The sequence below is a fragment of the Panthera pardus genome, unplaced genomic scaffold (genome assembly GCF_024362965.1).
Source record: "Panthera pardus isolate Hobbes unplaced genomic scaffold, ASM2436296v1 HiC_scaffold_11, whole genome shotgun sequence".
Lineage (NCBI taxonomy): Eukaryota > Metazoa > Chordata > Mammalia > Carnivora > Felidae > Panthera > Panthera pardus.
In genome coordinates this window covers 70197818-70213748 of record NW_026526666.1, presented here as the reverse complement: position 1 = coordinate 70213748, position 15931 = coordinate 70197818, and the positions used below count along the sequence as shown (strand labels likewise).

Genomic DNA, 15931 nt, shown 5'->3' with positions numbered 1-15931 from the left:
TTAAATAAAAACTTTTTTTAAAAGACCATACAAAAAAAGTTATGCATACTTGCTTTCAAAAAGCTGCTTAAATAAGATGAGGCAGCTTAAACATCTGGGAAAAAATTTTTTTAAGTAAACTCTATCCCCAATGTGGGGCTCAAACTCATGACCCCATAATCAAGAATCACATTCTCTAACAACTGAGCCAGCCAGGTGCCCTACATCTGCAACTTTAAATTGACCTCAGCAACTAATACCCTGGGAGTAGTCAAAGACCTACTGCAAATCTCTCCCACACCTTTAGGAACTCAAAAGCATCTGATTTACTACCATCTGCTCTGGGTTCAAAACCTAAAAGCAATAGAAGGCATTCCCCTTTCCTCCCCCACTAAAGCCTAAGAGAAAAAGAACCCCTCCAAAAGAAAAGCTTTTTTATTTAACCTCTGTCTCACTTTAAGAAGCCATATGATCCAAACCTGTCCTTCCTTCTTAAATTGCATCTCTTGGTTTATAGTACCATCTCCTAAGCCAGTAAAATAAGTCATTCTAGATTCTTTCATTTTTCTCAAGATAGTCTCTATGTCCCTTCAATTCTACTTTTTAAACAACTCTCCTATTTATTCTCAATGCCGCTACTTTATCTTAGGCTTTTGTGGGGGGAGGGGAGGGGGAGGGAGTATATTTCTTTTATTTAATGATTAGAAAATAAAAATACAATCTCCAGTTACAAATATTAAGTAGGTGTGGATGCAGAGCTAGGGTCAGTAGTTAAGACTGGCTAATACAATGTCTCTGTTGCTAAAACAAATTTACAGTGGAAACCTCCATATGAGTCCACATGAATTCTGTGCACAGGGTCTCCATCTCCCTGCTTCTTGCATATTTTTTTTTCGCCTTACGTTTTCATAGCATCTTTCATCTCTACTGAAATACCCTCCTAACCAGTTTTCCTTCTTTAATCTCACTTTCCTCCCATCTATTTTTCACTTTGCAGCTAATATATTCTTTTCCCTAACTGAAATCAGTCCATGGCTCCCCAACCTGTAGGTGTAAGCATTCAGGGCTTTTCATGATTTGGCCCTCACCTACTTCTTCACACTCCTCTACCACCACTTCCCACCTCATACATCATGTTTTAACAAAACTGAATTACGTTCAGTTCTCAAAATACATCAAGTGTTTTAATAACCCTGTGCCTTTTACCTAGGCTGTTCTATCTGCGGTACCCACTAGTAAACCAATCATCCCCTTTGTTTCTATATTTTTCGATTATAAACATAACTTAAAACATTCATTCATATTTAAAACATTCATTCAATCCTGGGCTCCTCTATGTGCCACAGACAGTGCTAGTTACAGGAGATCCAGCAGTTAATTATGGACTCAGCCCTTATCCTGATGGAATTTATAATCTAATGACTATAATCTAATCTAGTGCCTAAAGACACTAAACAACTGATAATAAATGTGGTTAAGAATTATAAAGGAAGCAATACAGTATATAATGGAAATGTATATTAGATGAAAGCCAGGAGAAAGGGAGTTATCAAGAGAAATACTACATGCATTTGTCTACATCCTTCTTACAGTCTGAACTCCTTAAAGGCAGGGATTATGCTATCTTTATATCAATAACCAGGACAATAAATAGTAATGTATAGTAATGTGCATTGACTATCTTATAAAGATCACTGCCCTATTAGAGATATCACTGAGGCCAGGTGAATGCAATAATCTTATTGGCCAGGCCTGAATCATGTGCCCATCATTAAAGCCAATGGGTTAGATCAACTCAAGCCACACTGATTACAAATGGGGAATGAGTGGTTCCAAGAGAAAAATCAGGAAGCTGTTACCTAAATAAGAGGGCAGGAAAGCTAGATAGACAAAAAACAGCAGCCCTTTCCTTAGTGGACATTGTAATTATCTCCTCAAAAGGTATCTAATTCCTTCCCACACTAGTAAGGTATTTATGTGGGACTGACCCCTTCCCCAGCTCCAGGAGTAGGCCATGATTTGACACAACAGTGGTTCTCAAAGTGTTTGCAGACCAGCCAAATCAGTAAACCTGTTGCAGCTACAAATTCTTACAACCCAATCCCAAACCAACTAAAACCAGAAACTCTGGGGGTACGGCCTACCAGTCTGTGTTTTAACAACTTCTCCAGGTGGTTCTGATGCATGCTCAAATTTAAGAGCCACTGGTCTAGACAGAGAAAGCTGTAATTAATAGTTGAGATTTTAAGAGTGATCCTTGGGAACATGGGGATAATCTAATGTCAAGCTCAGGATTTTTGTGTTATATTTGTGGGAACCATCCTTTTTATCCCCGAGAAATTAGGAAACATGTAATCCCAGCAGCCAAAGGCAGTTATCCTGTCCTGGCAAGGAAGCCTGCCTGAGAAAGAAGCTGATAGAGAATGCAGAAAAAAGAGAAATGCAGAAAAATAGGACCAAAGCCTGATAGTCTTGATCCAACTATGTCAGGGGCCTTCATTCCCTTAGGACTTTTCAATTACATGAACCTATAAATTCTCTTTGTTTAAACCAATTTCAGTTGGATTTATCATGTAAACTGAAAGTATCCGGATACCCACTACATCAAGTTACACATCTATCCCTAAACACCATAGGGAAAGTAGACTAGGAAATACTGTCAACTGTCTAGCCTCTCTCTATATTAGGGTTGCCAGATTTAGCAAACTAAAATACAGGACACCCAGTTAAATTTGAATTTCAGATAACAACAAACAATTTTTCAGAAGTATATCACAAATATTGCATGGGACATTACATGTATTTTATCCAGCAACTCTACTCTAAATGCTCATGGTTGATCCCTAGCAATCAAAAAAGTAGCTCTGGTCAGTTTCAGTCAGACAGATGTGATAGCTGCTCTTACAGTTTATTACTAGTAGGAGAAAAGACTACACCCAAGTCCTGAACTAATGGCCTGCAACAGGTTTGAACCACCTGATAGTCCTTTTAAAACTAACCAGACTTCTTTCTAAAAGCCAAAACAGGGGCACCTGGGTGACTCAGTCAGGCATCCAACCCCTGATATCTGCTCAGGTCATGATCTCACAGTTCATTTTTCCAGCCCCGCATCAGGCTGCTCTGAGAGTGCAGAGCCTGCTTGGGATTCCCTGTCTCCCTCTCTCTTTGCCCTTCCTTGCTCACCATCTCTCTCTCTCAAAATAAATAAACATTCTTAAAAAGTTAGAATATTACACATGAAAGAACAAATTCTAAAGTAGTATTTTTCAAGCACAAACATTTCCATATGGCATTTCCAAAACAATTCACATACAAATTTTAAATTTTGATTTGTGATTGGGAGCACCTGGGTGGTTCAGTGGGTTAAGTGTCCAACTCTTGATTTTGGCTCAGGTCATGATCTCACAGTTCGTGGAATCAAGCCCTGCTTCGGGCTCTATGCTGACAGTGTGGAGTCTGCTTGGGATTTTCTCTCCCTCCCTCCCTCCCTCCCTCTCTCTCTCTCTCTCTCTCTGCCCCTCTCCTGCTTGCACATGCACTCTTGCTTTCTCTCTCTCAAAACAAATAAACTTAGAAAAAATGTGTAAAAATAAATTTTGATTTGTGATTGAATTTTCTTCTTAGAAAATTTAAACATGAAAACTAAAACAAAAAACGAAAAAAACAATAAATGGCCACCACCTGGGTGGCTGACTCTTGGTTTTAGGTCAGGTCACGATCCCAAGGTCATGGGCTTGAGCCCCATATTAGGCTCTGCGTGGAGTATGGAGCCTGCTTAAGATTCTTTCTCGGGGCACCTGGGTGGCTCAGTCAGTTAATCGGCTGACTTCAGCTCATGTCATGATCTGGCAATTCGTGTGTTTGACCCCATGTGGGGCTCTGTGCTGACAGCTCAGAGTCTGGAGCCTGCCTCAGATTCTGTGTCTCCTTCTCTCTCTGCCCCTCCCCACAAATGCTTGCACACTCTCTCTCTCTCTCTCAAAATTAAAAAAAGATTATCTCTGTCCCTCTGCCCCTCTCCCCCATGTGCATGCTCTCTCCAAAACAAATATAAAAATAAATAAAAACTGTAACAGTAAGTACTTAAGACGACATAGCCACAAGCTCTGGAGGTGTAGCCCTATACCCTTAGACAAGGGTAAACAATTAATCTGGCCCACAAACAGAATGTACAAGGCTGGATAGTGGTGGATGGTATGACATCATGGTATTGACTTTAGTTTTGCATTGGCTTATGTTTACAGGCCCCAGAGCAGTTTTTATACTGACAAGACACATGTAAAATAGTAGGATGTGGCAGACTGGACCTAGCCTACTGTCTCTTTTATAAAAAAAATAATAAGATAACCCTCTTACTTTATACAAACTTACAAAATATTTGCAAAAAACAACAAATATACCATTTACCAGCAATTTGGAAACTGATCCTATAAGGCTACATGGCAGACCTTACCTTTTAATCCCAAATCAAGTCCTACACATTCTAAATTTAATTGGTGTAACATACTGGGAAACTTAAATCTACATTTTGCCCAGTGCTATGTAAAACTAGCCGAACAAACGTTCAAAAACTTACTACTCACTTCTAATTCTTCGAAATTTCAAAAATGACTTTTACTCAAAACCATAAAATTTTGCTAACAATATTAAGTATTGTACTTTTTCATTATTCCCTTTGTTAGAATAAATTATAAGTTTGAAGGTCCACGTTGATTAATAAATATTATCAACATTTTAAAACTTAAGCCACAAAATGAAGCTGGTTGGGTCCACAGGTCTAAGACCACAAAATATTTGGGAACAGGGTATTTAAAGAAAAAAATACAAAAGAAATTTGATAGCTTGACCTCAAAAAGCTGATCTTGTTTGGGAGAGACAAAGTATACTCACAAAACAATTAAATGCCTTAACATATGATTTTATGTCAAAACAATAGACCATCGCCCCAGATAATTACAGGATTCAGTGCTAGAATTTTTAGAGGAAGAAAGAAGACTTACAAAAGATCCTGATTTGTAGATTGGAGAGGGATGGACACAATCTAACAGAAGATGCAGCATAAGCAAAAGGTTGGAGATGGGAATAAGCAAAGTGTAGTCAGTGGATAGCAAGGAACTGGGCTAAAAGTAAGAATGAGAATAGATGGGGGCACCTGGCTAGCTCAGTCAGTAGAGCATGTGACAATCTCAGGGTCATGAGTTTGACGCCCACGTTGAGGGTAGAGTTTACTTAAAAAAAAATGACAATAGAGGATTAATAATTAAGTTGGAAATGTAAATTGGTGCTAAAGACCATGTATGCCTAGTTTAAGAATATGGCCTCTGCTTAAAAAAATGGATAGCTGCTAATTATGCCAAAAATTATTTCAAAATAACATTTGAGCAGGATTAACCTGAAGAGTTCAGGATAAATTTACGGGGGAGGAGAAGAAGAAATTAAAAATAGAGCAACCAGTTTTAGGAGGTACTGGTTAAGAACCAGGGTGTTAGCAAGACAGACCTGCTCTGCCACTTGCTAGCTGTGAGGCTCTTGATTAAGTTATTAAACACATCAGAGTCTCAGTTTCCTGTCTGTAAAGTGGGGTAATAATAGTGCCTATTTCATAAGGTTGTTATGTAGCTAACAGAAATAGTACAGGTAAAAATATTTAACACAGCACTTGGTCTAAAATAATTATTCAACAATATTGAACAAATAATTATTCAACAAATTATTCAACAAAAGTATTACCTTCATTATAAATCATTTCAAATGTGTGGTGATGAGGAACCAGACAAGGGCAACAGAAACTAAAGAGAAAGGATGACTTGGAGTGACATTTCCATAGACTCATGAGATGCCATAATTAGAAAAGACCCTAGAGAACTCTTCCAAGAACAAAATGGCCCCAGTTTAAATGTCAGGGATGAAGAAAAAAAAATGGAGCAAGTCAAAAGGTTTTGACTGCAAGATTATTCAAAGAGGTAGACCTGAAGTAATTACATGTTATCAACATACTTTAAGATACAGGCTACAAGTAGGGTGCCTGGCTGGCTCATTCAGAGGAGTATGTGACCTTTGATCTTGGGGATGTGAGTTTGAGCCCCATGTTGGGTGTAGTGATGACTAAAAAAAATAAACAAACAAACTTAAAAAAAAAAGACATGTTACAATGAATTGGGTACAGTAGGTGCCAAACACTGTGCTAGATGTTGATATAGTACATCTAATCCCCAGAACAACTCTGAAAAGTAGAGTATTAAAATTCAATTTTTCAAGAGCACTGGCATCTTGCTTCTCAATGCTCAAAGAGGTTAAGTTCTAGCCATATAACCTTGGTAATCATAAGACACAGAGCTAGGTTTGGAACCCATATTATGTTTCCAAGCCTGTGTCCTTTCTACTCCACTCGTGCTGCATCCCCCTTTAAATCAATAAGATTATACAGTATCACACAGACATACTTGTAATTATTTTTCTACCTACCTTCCTAAATATGGTGACCATAAACATGTCCAATCTTTTCTACATTCTAAGAAAAATATAAAGGTATTCAGCATGAAAACAATGATGAGAATGAATTTAAAAAGCATTATTAAATGGAGAATTACCATATTCTAATGAAATATAAGTATACTATAAACTATGTTAAATGAAAGGAATGACTATGGCTCGGAGCCTGGAGCCTGTTTCCGATTCTGTGTCTCCCTCTCTCTCTGCCCCTCCCCCGTTCATGCTCTGTCTCTCTCTGTCCCAAAAATAAATAAAAAACGTTGAAAAAAAAAAAAAAATTAAAAAAAAAAAAAAAAAAAAAAAAAAAGGGGCGCCTGGGTGGCGCAGTCGGTTAAGCGTCCGACTTCAGCCAGGTCACGATCTCGCGGTCCGTGAGTTCGAGCCCCGCGTCGGGCTCTGGGCTGATGGCTCGGAGCCTGGAGCCTGTTTCCGATTCTGTGTCTCCCTCTCTCTCTGCCCCTCCCCCGTTCATGCTCTGTCTCTCTCTGTCCCAAAAATAAATAAAAAACGTTGAAAAAAAAAAAATTTAAATTAAAAAAAGAAAGGAATGACTAGTCTTTTTCAATAAGAAATTGTAAACAAATTTGGCATGGCTTTTACATCATTTGATTATACTAACATTTGTCCCACACTACAGTATTATTTTAAAAAGGACACTAACCTCATAAAAGAAATATCTTACCACACAGAGGAGAAGAATTTATATAATATTAGCTCATCAAATATGTTTTCACTCTTATATGGATCCTGAGAAACTTAACAGAAGAAATCCATGGGGGAGGGGAAGGAAAAAAAAAAAAAAAAAGAGATTAGAGTGGGAGAGAGCCAAAGCATAAGAGACTCTTAAAAACTGAGAACAAACTGAGGGTTGATGGGGGGTGGGAGGGAGGGGAGGGTAGGTGATGGGTATTGAAGAGGGCATCTTTCGGGATGAGCACTGGGTGTTGTATGGAAACCAATTTGACAATAAATTTCATATATTAAAAAAAAAAATTAGCTCATCAAATGTTCAGTTACAGGGAAATACTCAACCACAGAAGTAGAATGACCAACCTGCTAACAGTAAGGACCACATGGTGGCAGGTGACCTATTTATTCAGTGTGTTTCTCAGCAAATATTTTCCCAACCACAGGGCCAGTATGCCAGTTCTCCACCAGAATGTTACTTAATCTACATTTCACCAGGATGAAAATACCAAGTATGCCAGAATAAGCAAGTAAGTTTCCTGAAACAACCTTTTCATCTGACTTCAAAAAAGTCAGAAAATACTTTCCTAGGTTGACCATCAAACTATGTAGTCACAAACTATGTAACCTCTAGACTAGTAGTTCTCAAAGTGTAATCCAGAGACCACTCTGTATCCCCAAGACTCTTTCAGAGGGTCCAAGAGGTCAAAAATATTTTCATAGTAATACTAAAACATTATTTGTCTTTTGCACCCTCATTCTCTCACATCTGTACAGTGGAGTTTTCCAGAGACTAAGACCTGTGGTATCTCAACAGATTGAATACAGGCAGAGACATGGGAACTTAGAGGTCTTCTATTAAGGCAGACATTAAAGTTATTTGCAAAAAATCGGGGTGCCTGGGTGGCTCAGTCGGTTAAGCGTCTGACTTCAACTCAGGTCATGATCTCACAGTTTGTGGGTTCGAGCCCTGCGTCAAGCTCTGTGCTGACAGCTCAGAGCCTGGAGCCTACTTTGTATTCTGTGTCTCCTTCCCTCTCTGCCCCTCCCATGCTCATGCGCTGTCTCTCTCGGTCTCTCAATAATAAATAAACATTTAAAAAAAAATTTTTTTAAAGTTATTTGCAAAAAATGTAAAACAATGCCACTCTTCTTACTTTTGTTTTTTTAATATAGTTATTTTTACATTAAAAGATGTTAACATGTAATGTTTTTAATGAATTAAATTTTTTTTAATTTCTGTTTTTGCTAATTTCTCAGTTTTGTTTTACTGTATTATGCTAATACAGTAAATATCAGTAAATAGCTCTTTGAGATCCTCAATAATTTGTAAGAGTATAAAAGGGATACTGAGACCAAAAAAATATTGAGAACCACTTTCCTAGATCTTCCTATACATACTTTACCAATAAATGCTTTTAATTTTCTAATTACTACTGAAGAGATGTTGCTGCCGTACAGATAATTTCAGAAATTCTTCTTGATAAGAACAAAAAAAGTCTACAATCTTTAGCAAAAGAATTCATTTAAATAATAAAATCATTTGTTAGATCTTCCCCCCAAAAAACCAATAACAATGTCAAAACTACAGTGCTAGCTAATACACCACTATCTATAAGCTTTGGATATGAGTTTATGATCAGTTGTATATCTGTAATCTTCCAATAATTCCTATACCAGAGACAGGGCTCTTTGAGAAGCCTACCCAGCAACTGTTCTATCACGGAATAATCCTGATTCCCAAATCACAACAGGACTAATCAAGATGCTCATAAGCAATTCTCTGTACCACACTCTTAACATTTCCAAAATAAAAACTTTTGTTTCATCTAAACAGTTCAGTATTTCTATTGCTTCTGAGAAATACATAAAGATTGACATCAAACTCCCATTTGGAGTTTGTCTTACTTACATTGTCAGTAAATTATAGTAGATATAGCAATCCATGCAGTTATTAGAAACCTTTAGGATGTATGGTAATGGTAGTTTTTGAAAATAGGCTAAAGAAACACCTTTGGAAAATAGTTTTTCAGGCAACTGAAAGCAATAATAGGTAAATTATAAACTGCATTTATGGTTTAGTCTAAAATGGAGATGAAAACCGTATTTTTAAAACTGTAATATTTGTTACAGTTAAGGGCCCTAAGTCAACAGCTGTCGAAATCAAGTCCTTTAACTATAGGCTACTGCAATAGCCAAGGAATGCGATGACCAAGGACCTTAAGTAGAAAAGCACTTACAGGCTAGAAAGAAATGGTGCTCCTTAGGTATTTATTAATTCAACACATATTTATTAAATTGTCTATGCTTGCGAGACCCTGAGCAAGCTAAGAAGCTCATAATTTGATGGGAAGACAATTCCACTGGGGCAAGTATACGTAAATGCAGAAGCTAGCTACTCCACAGACAGAATGAAAAGTTCTGAGAGGTGCTAGAAAAGAAAGGAAAAGGAAATGATGTCTTCTAACAGAAGGGATCAGGAAACATATATCCTGGCAAAGAAGGCATATAATGTAGACCCTAAACATATAGAAGATTTCAACAAGTAACCAACGGAAGTGAAAAGCAACACCAGAGGAAAAAGCATACATTCAAGAAACAGCAAGTATAAAATAGCTTCCACAGAACTTGTGATGGACTCCACGAAGAGACCAGACTGGAAAATTAGGTTGGAAGCAAAAAAGACGGACTTATATGACAAGATAAGCAATCTGGGACTCTTTTTAATAGGCAAAGGAAAGCCACTGAAGCATTTTCAAAGTCATTGGAAGATTTACCACTGGGACGCAAATCATCGGATGGTACTTTAATGATACTGTGGATTGAACAAAGTAGAAACAAGAACAGTTAGTACACTATCAGTCCAGTTCAGGGAATAATAAGAGCTTGATCTGGGATAGACGGTAGGAAAATGAAGATACAAGACATGCTGCAACCTACTCACTAATAATTTACTTAGTTTTAAATGTTTCAAAACCTTAATTTACCACACAAAACAAGGCCGGCGTCCACATTATTTCCATTAAAAACCATTTACATCACAGAAAATATTCCAGCATACTCAAGTGTGCATCCTTTATAAAAAGCTGTTAGGCATAACCAACCATAATCTACATTAAGGTTACAACATGGGTAATAAAGAAGAGCACATGCATATTTCCAATATTCTGAATAGAATCTCTGTATGCAAAATTTTATCCAAGGATGATCATTTTAAAACTCAAAAGTTTATTTCTATGTAATGCACAAAGTTTGGATCAGAATTTTATATGCAACCTTGTAAGACCCACATCACTACATAATTACAATAGTCAACTTTTTTCAAAATCATTTTTGGACAACTCGGCAGATATTTTTCTGAGGCCCATATTTTTCAAACATTAGTGCCTTCTTCATTTTCTCCCCTCCTCCCCACTCACCTCTCCGCCCAACAAATTCCCTTTGTATGTCTGCAAGGCAAGATACTAGGATACAGTATGATTCTGAGGCAGTGTGAATATATAATTCTTATAACAGAAATCTAGAATTATTAACTTTACTTTTTACAAGAGGAACCAATGATGTACTAAATTTCCATTTACATGAATGACAAATGCATCTAATAGAAAGGATGCTTTACCGTTAAGGGGGAACAAAGGGGAAAATACACACAATAGATGGGTGGCAAATCTTACAAACTTTGCAAAACACTGAAAAGCTGCATCTGGATTGCAGTCACAATTACAAAAGCAAATAAAGAAGGCTCCAAAATGAAGGGAAAAGAGAAAAATTCTAAGGAATCATTAAGAGTAAAAAAGGTTGATTTAATATTAGTTTTTATATAGCATCATTCAACACTCTAATTGGAAAAAAAACAAAGGATAATTTACTGCTCACAAGAACACAAGAAATAATTTCTATATACATTCTACAACAGTTATACCTCATTACACTTGCATGGGCTCCAAATCCTTTCAAAGGTTCCAGAAATATACAGTCTTATAATGATTGAGGTTCCCCAATGACACATGATTTATATCGTAAGCTTAGCTATGACACATTTTTAAAAGACATAATCAAGTCATCCTAAACAAAAATAAGGACTCACAAAGGCCCTCTACTTATTCAAAATCATTATGTAAAGCACTATCTATAACTGCAAAAAAGGGTTTGAAAATCTGACAATTAATAATGATAAAACGAGGTTAGACTTTAAAGAAAAAAAATGACCCAACTTTTCCATTTTCTCTTCCTTTTCCTTTCCTACCAGATACACAAAATGTCTGTAAGGGTCTCAGACAAAGCTCTGAACTAAAAATACAGTATATGTATACTTTACATTATGTGTATTTGAACCTATAACATAGATGTACACATCACATATATTCACACACAAAAAAGAAGGTTCCTCCTTTTTTTGCTCTAAGAATTGAAGTTACATTAAACCCTAGCCCATAAATTAAATTACCATAAATTAAAGAGTAATAAAATACTGCACGCAGATCTCTCTAAGCGACTATATTCCGAGAAGAAAAACCTCACGCTAAGACCATGACTGAATAAAAACGCCCAATCCCTGAAAATCACTAACCAGCATTTGGTTTCTGTAAGAGAAAAAAAAAAAAGGGCGGGGGGGTCTTAAAATGAATTATCACATAGGCAACCCAGTTTCAGAAGTTAACGAAGGTAGAACACAACGAATCAAATAAGACGAACGTATGAAACGACAAGCTTTAAAGAATTTCCCTAAAGGGAAAGGCTGACTTCAAGGCTCCGATATAAAGCATCCTATGCAGGTAGAAGATCTTTAAGGGGGGGGGGGGGGGAGGACCGGGGGGTGCACAACAAAAACCTGAACGACACGCATAGGCAAAAAGAAGTAAAAGAAATGAGTCTCTCCTCCCACCCCCACTCCAGCCCCCACCCCCACCCTCGCAGGACAATAGGATCGGGGTCCTAACTGCAAACTTTAAACGGGTAAACCAGAAGCAGTTTTACTGCAGCTCTAACTGCAAATCTGCCCCTCATCCCAAACCTAGAGCTCCCAGGAACACTTCTGCCCTGAAAACATCACTAAGGTCTTGTTATATACCAATCAGACCCATCACAAGATTCTTTTTCTCTCCCAAGTACCTGGAGGATCCATTTCAATATAAAATATCAGTTCTGTCGAATAGGGCATCATCACCTCCCTCCAGTCTGCGTCATCGCGGTCCATACTCCACACCGTATTGTACATCGCGCTGTCAGGGGCAGGTCGTCAGGAAATATATAGAAAGCATATATATATATTTTTTTTTATCTGATATTTAAAAATCTAAAAATATAGATCTATAAAAGTCCCACACGGAAATGCACTTCGGGGTTTCCAACGGCCGGTACAAGTCCAGCCAACTACCGGGACGAGGACGGGGTCCTCCCCCACTTTCCTCTTACAGCACCCAGCAAGATGCCCCCCGAACTTTCAATCTACGGGCTTTTTCTCCTCAGAGAGGTAAAGAGAGGCTTGGGGGGGGGGGGGGCAGGAGGGCTGAGGTGTTAGAAAGCTGCTTCCCAAAAATCCTTTCCACACGGTCGCTCTCCGAAGAGAAAAGCTCCCACTGCCTCCAAATCTTTCCTCGGCAGCCACTTTTGTGTCCTTCGAGGGAGGGAGAACGAAAAGGGGGGAAAAAGAACGCGCTGGGAGAAAGGTGAGGAAGTGACAAAGGAAGGCATAAAAAGGGAGTAGGTATTGCGTTCAAGTTTCGGGGTCCCACTGGTCTGCAGAGAGCGATCCCCTCAGGGGCCGGGACTCGGGCTCCGTTCCAGTCAGTCTCGGAACCGAAGCTGCCGCAGCCTCGGGATGGGGGCCCGTCGGAAAGTCCAGCTAGTTCTGCCCGGCTGGCCGCTCCCGCTGGGCTGCAAGCAAGCCCGCCTGTGCCGGCTCCCCTCACGCTCTGCCCTGACTCCAGCCACTAGAGTTTCATTTTAACGGCGCGGAGGGGGACACCCTCCCCCGCCTCACGCTCCCCCGCTGAGGCGCCACCCAACCGCACCCGGCAGGGGGGACAGGCAACATAACTACTGTTCCTCCCCTCTATTCCGACCGAAGTACTGGGGATTCCATCAGGTGCCTGAGAAATTGTTCAGAAAACCGTCCTTCATCTCGACTTTCAACTCTCCCCAACGATTTCTGGGCTTTGGCTTCTTAATCATCGATCCTCTCTTCCCCCCAGCCTCAATCAAAATGGTACAGTCCGGGCGCTGGCCGCACGCCAGGAGTCAGTGCCGGGAGCACGCGAGCCAGGCCGGGGGGGAAGCTGCGAGAGAAAAGGAGGGGGTAGAAAGAAAGGATAAGGTGCGTGGTGATTGGCTGAGCCGGGTTGCCGGAGCCCGGAGCCTGCGTCTTTTGTCTGCCTTGCTCCAGCGAAGGAGCGGGAGACGGCTGCGCGCCCCAAGTAGGCCAATCAGGATCCAGCCGGCGCTGGCCGGTAAGGCGGCGATTGGTCGAAGCCCAGTTACTAAGCGGGACAAAGGCAGAAGGGGGAAAGAAAAGAAGAGGAGGAAAAAAAAAAAAAAGAAAGAAAGAAAGAAAGCGCAAACGGCGGTTACTGACAGGCTGGGCGAGTGCTCAGGGGCTCTGGCTGCCCGGAGACAGGCGGGGCTCCCGCTGAGGCTGGGACGGGCCGGACGAGTTGGGGAGGTGGGGGGGAGGGAGACGGGCTGGAGCAAGACACCTCTGCCCGGAGATTGGCCGCGGAGGAGGGGAGCGGACGGAGAGAGGCGCCTGCTGTCACCTGGAGGGATTTGGGCTCCTCCGGTCCTTAGGAGGTCCCCGGGCAGAATCCCTCCCCACAGACCTCTTCACTGTGCTGGGCAGCCCCCACTCCTCGCGATAAGTTGCCATATAAAGAAAAGGTCCCCCAAACCCACTTGCAGGACTGTTACCACTCCGTGAGATGAGATGCCCATGCCCCCCTGTAGCTTTCCCAGGCAGCTACCGGAACCCAATCCCGGCTTCTCCCCTTGAGGTTAGACTTTTCTTAAGGAGGTATTTCGCAGTTCCTCTGCGCTTCCCACGCAAGGACTTTTGAACTCAGAGGTAACTCCCCACACCTGAAATAAATAGTGAGGAGCCACAGCAGGCCCCTCAGCTCGAGTGCTCACGGCAGAAAACATGCCTTGAAATTACAGTGCGTCTGTGATTTAAGACAAATCACAGGTGTTAGAATCCCCAGCCAAAAAGGCTTTATTCTGTTTCCCTGACAGACCCCCTTCCACATACACCGAGGCCCTTCCCCAAACTTAAAACTATGATAGACTATGAAAAACTGTGACTATTTCCATGCATTTCAGAGACAGCTAAATAACTTGCTGGGGAACACTGAATAGCCAAAAGCAGATTTGTGTCTCCTAAAGGTTATGCTTGGAATTGCCATCCTGCATACCGTACAATACAGTCTGTGGAGGCCAAAAACTGTCCCATTTCCTCTTTACACAGGAGTAACAAAGCCCATTGTGTTTGGGTTGACAACCCGCTTTAAGCCCTAGCAAAACCTCCTACCCTGAATGGCTCTGCTATATTGATTCGTTCCTGTCGAAAAGTTGCCACGTTTCACCCTCTACCTCCTAAAGTGATTCTGCCTTCCCTAACGGTGCTGTAAGTTGAGACAGTTCCTGGAAGCAGTCAAAATATGTATAGGCTCTGTATAGAGTCTTGGATTAAAAAAGGGCTAGTAAGACTAAATGGACAAGGTTGAACTGACAAAAGACATCAAGATTCTTACATGCTTTCTTTTTCACATTTCTGAAATCCCAAACATGATTCAGAAGCCAGATCAACTTTGGGGCAGGGCATGTTGTTAATTTGAATGTCCTGAACCATTTCTCTAGGTAGAAGATACTGGAAGATCAGCTCTAATTTGTGGCTGGCTTCCCAGCAGTCTCTTTACTTCACCATATCTGGGAGCCAGAAGTACTCACATGTGATAACTCAAAAGGCAGAACAATCAGTCAAGGGCAAGTTGGTTTATTTTTGTTCACGGGTGTCCCTGTGCATTCCCAAACAAAATGAAGGTGAAGAGAGGAAGTGTGGAAAAGATAATGGCTTTCAGATGTCCACAGCAGTTTTTGCCTGGACCATTTTTCACCATTTAGTGGTGGGGTTTCAATTTCTAATATGCAGAGCAATCACCCAGCCTTTCCCACAGCTAAGACTTTGAGAGATGTAGTAAAGCAGCACAGTGTATAATCTGGTCCTCAACACTGGCACACAGAGTAAGGCTTGATTCAACCTTGCCACCTAAAATTATATGCTCCAACTATCCAACAAATAAAGCTTTGAATAGGAGACCTCCAAAAAATAACAGTGATGCAAGAAGCAATGATGAATCAAGGGGAAACACATTTCCTTTGGATGGGCTTGAATCAGTGCCCTGTCATGGTGGGAAGTGCCTGTCATATGATGCTGGCCTTACTTTCCTTCAGTTGAGAAATAAAAGTGAGGTTCTGACTGCATGTCATCAAACCGCCTCAGGCTCTTTGGCAAAGGTAGAGAATGTTAGCTCTGGTGTCCTGGACCGTTTCCATCCTGGAGAATTATATTTGGCCTGGGCGTGGATTAAATTCAGCTCTAAGAGCTCAAACTCCTGGGTCACAACCTGCTACTTTGGGATTTTTTTTTCCCCTTTGCCTCCCTCCTTTCTTTTTTTAATTTAAAGTAGTTTTAGATAAATCACAAAATCTGTATGCCTTTATTTATATATAGGAGATTTATATGAAATAGGAGATTGCCTTCAGATTTATACAAGCTTCT

The 15931-nt window shown here is 40.3% G+C and overlaps 1 protein-coding gene across 2 annotated transcripts in view; it reads right to left on the bottom strand.

Moving 5' to 3' along the window:
* PIK3R3 (phosphoinositide-3-kinase regulatory subunit 3) overlaps positions 1 to 13102 on the bottom strand; it is a 129773-nt gene extending 116671 nt beyond the window's left edge. Inside the window, exon 1 of one of the 2 annotated variants that reach the window (XM_019449447.2) lies at positions 12271 to 13102. In XM_019449447.2, the coding sequence (XP_019304992.1) occupies positions 12271 to 12376 (106 nt within the window). In that variant the 5' untranslated portion in view covers positions 12377 to 13102. The remainder of the gene's footprint in view (positions 1 to 12270) is intronic. The other variant, XM_053895849.1, reaches the window with a different exon arrangement.
* Positions 13103 to 15931: the final 2829 nt, after the last annotated feature.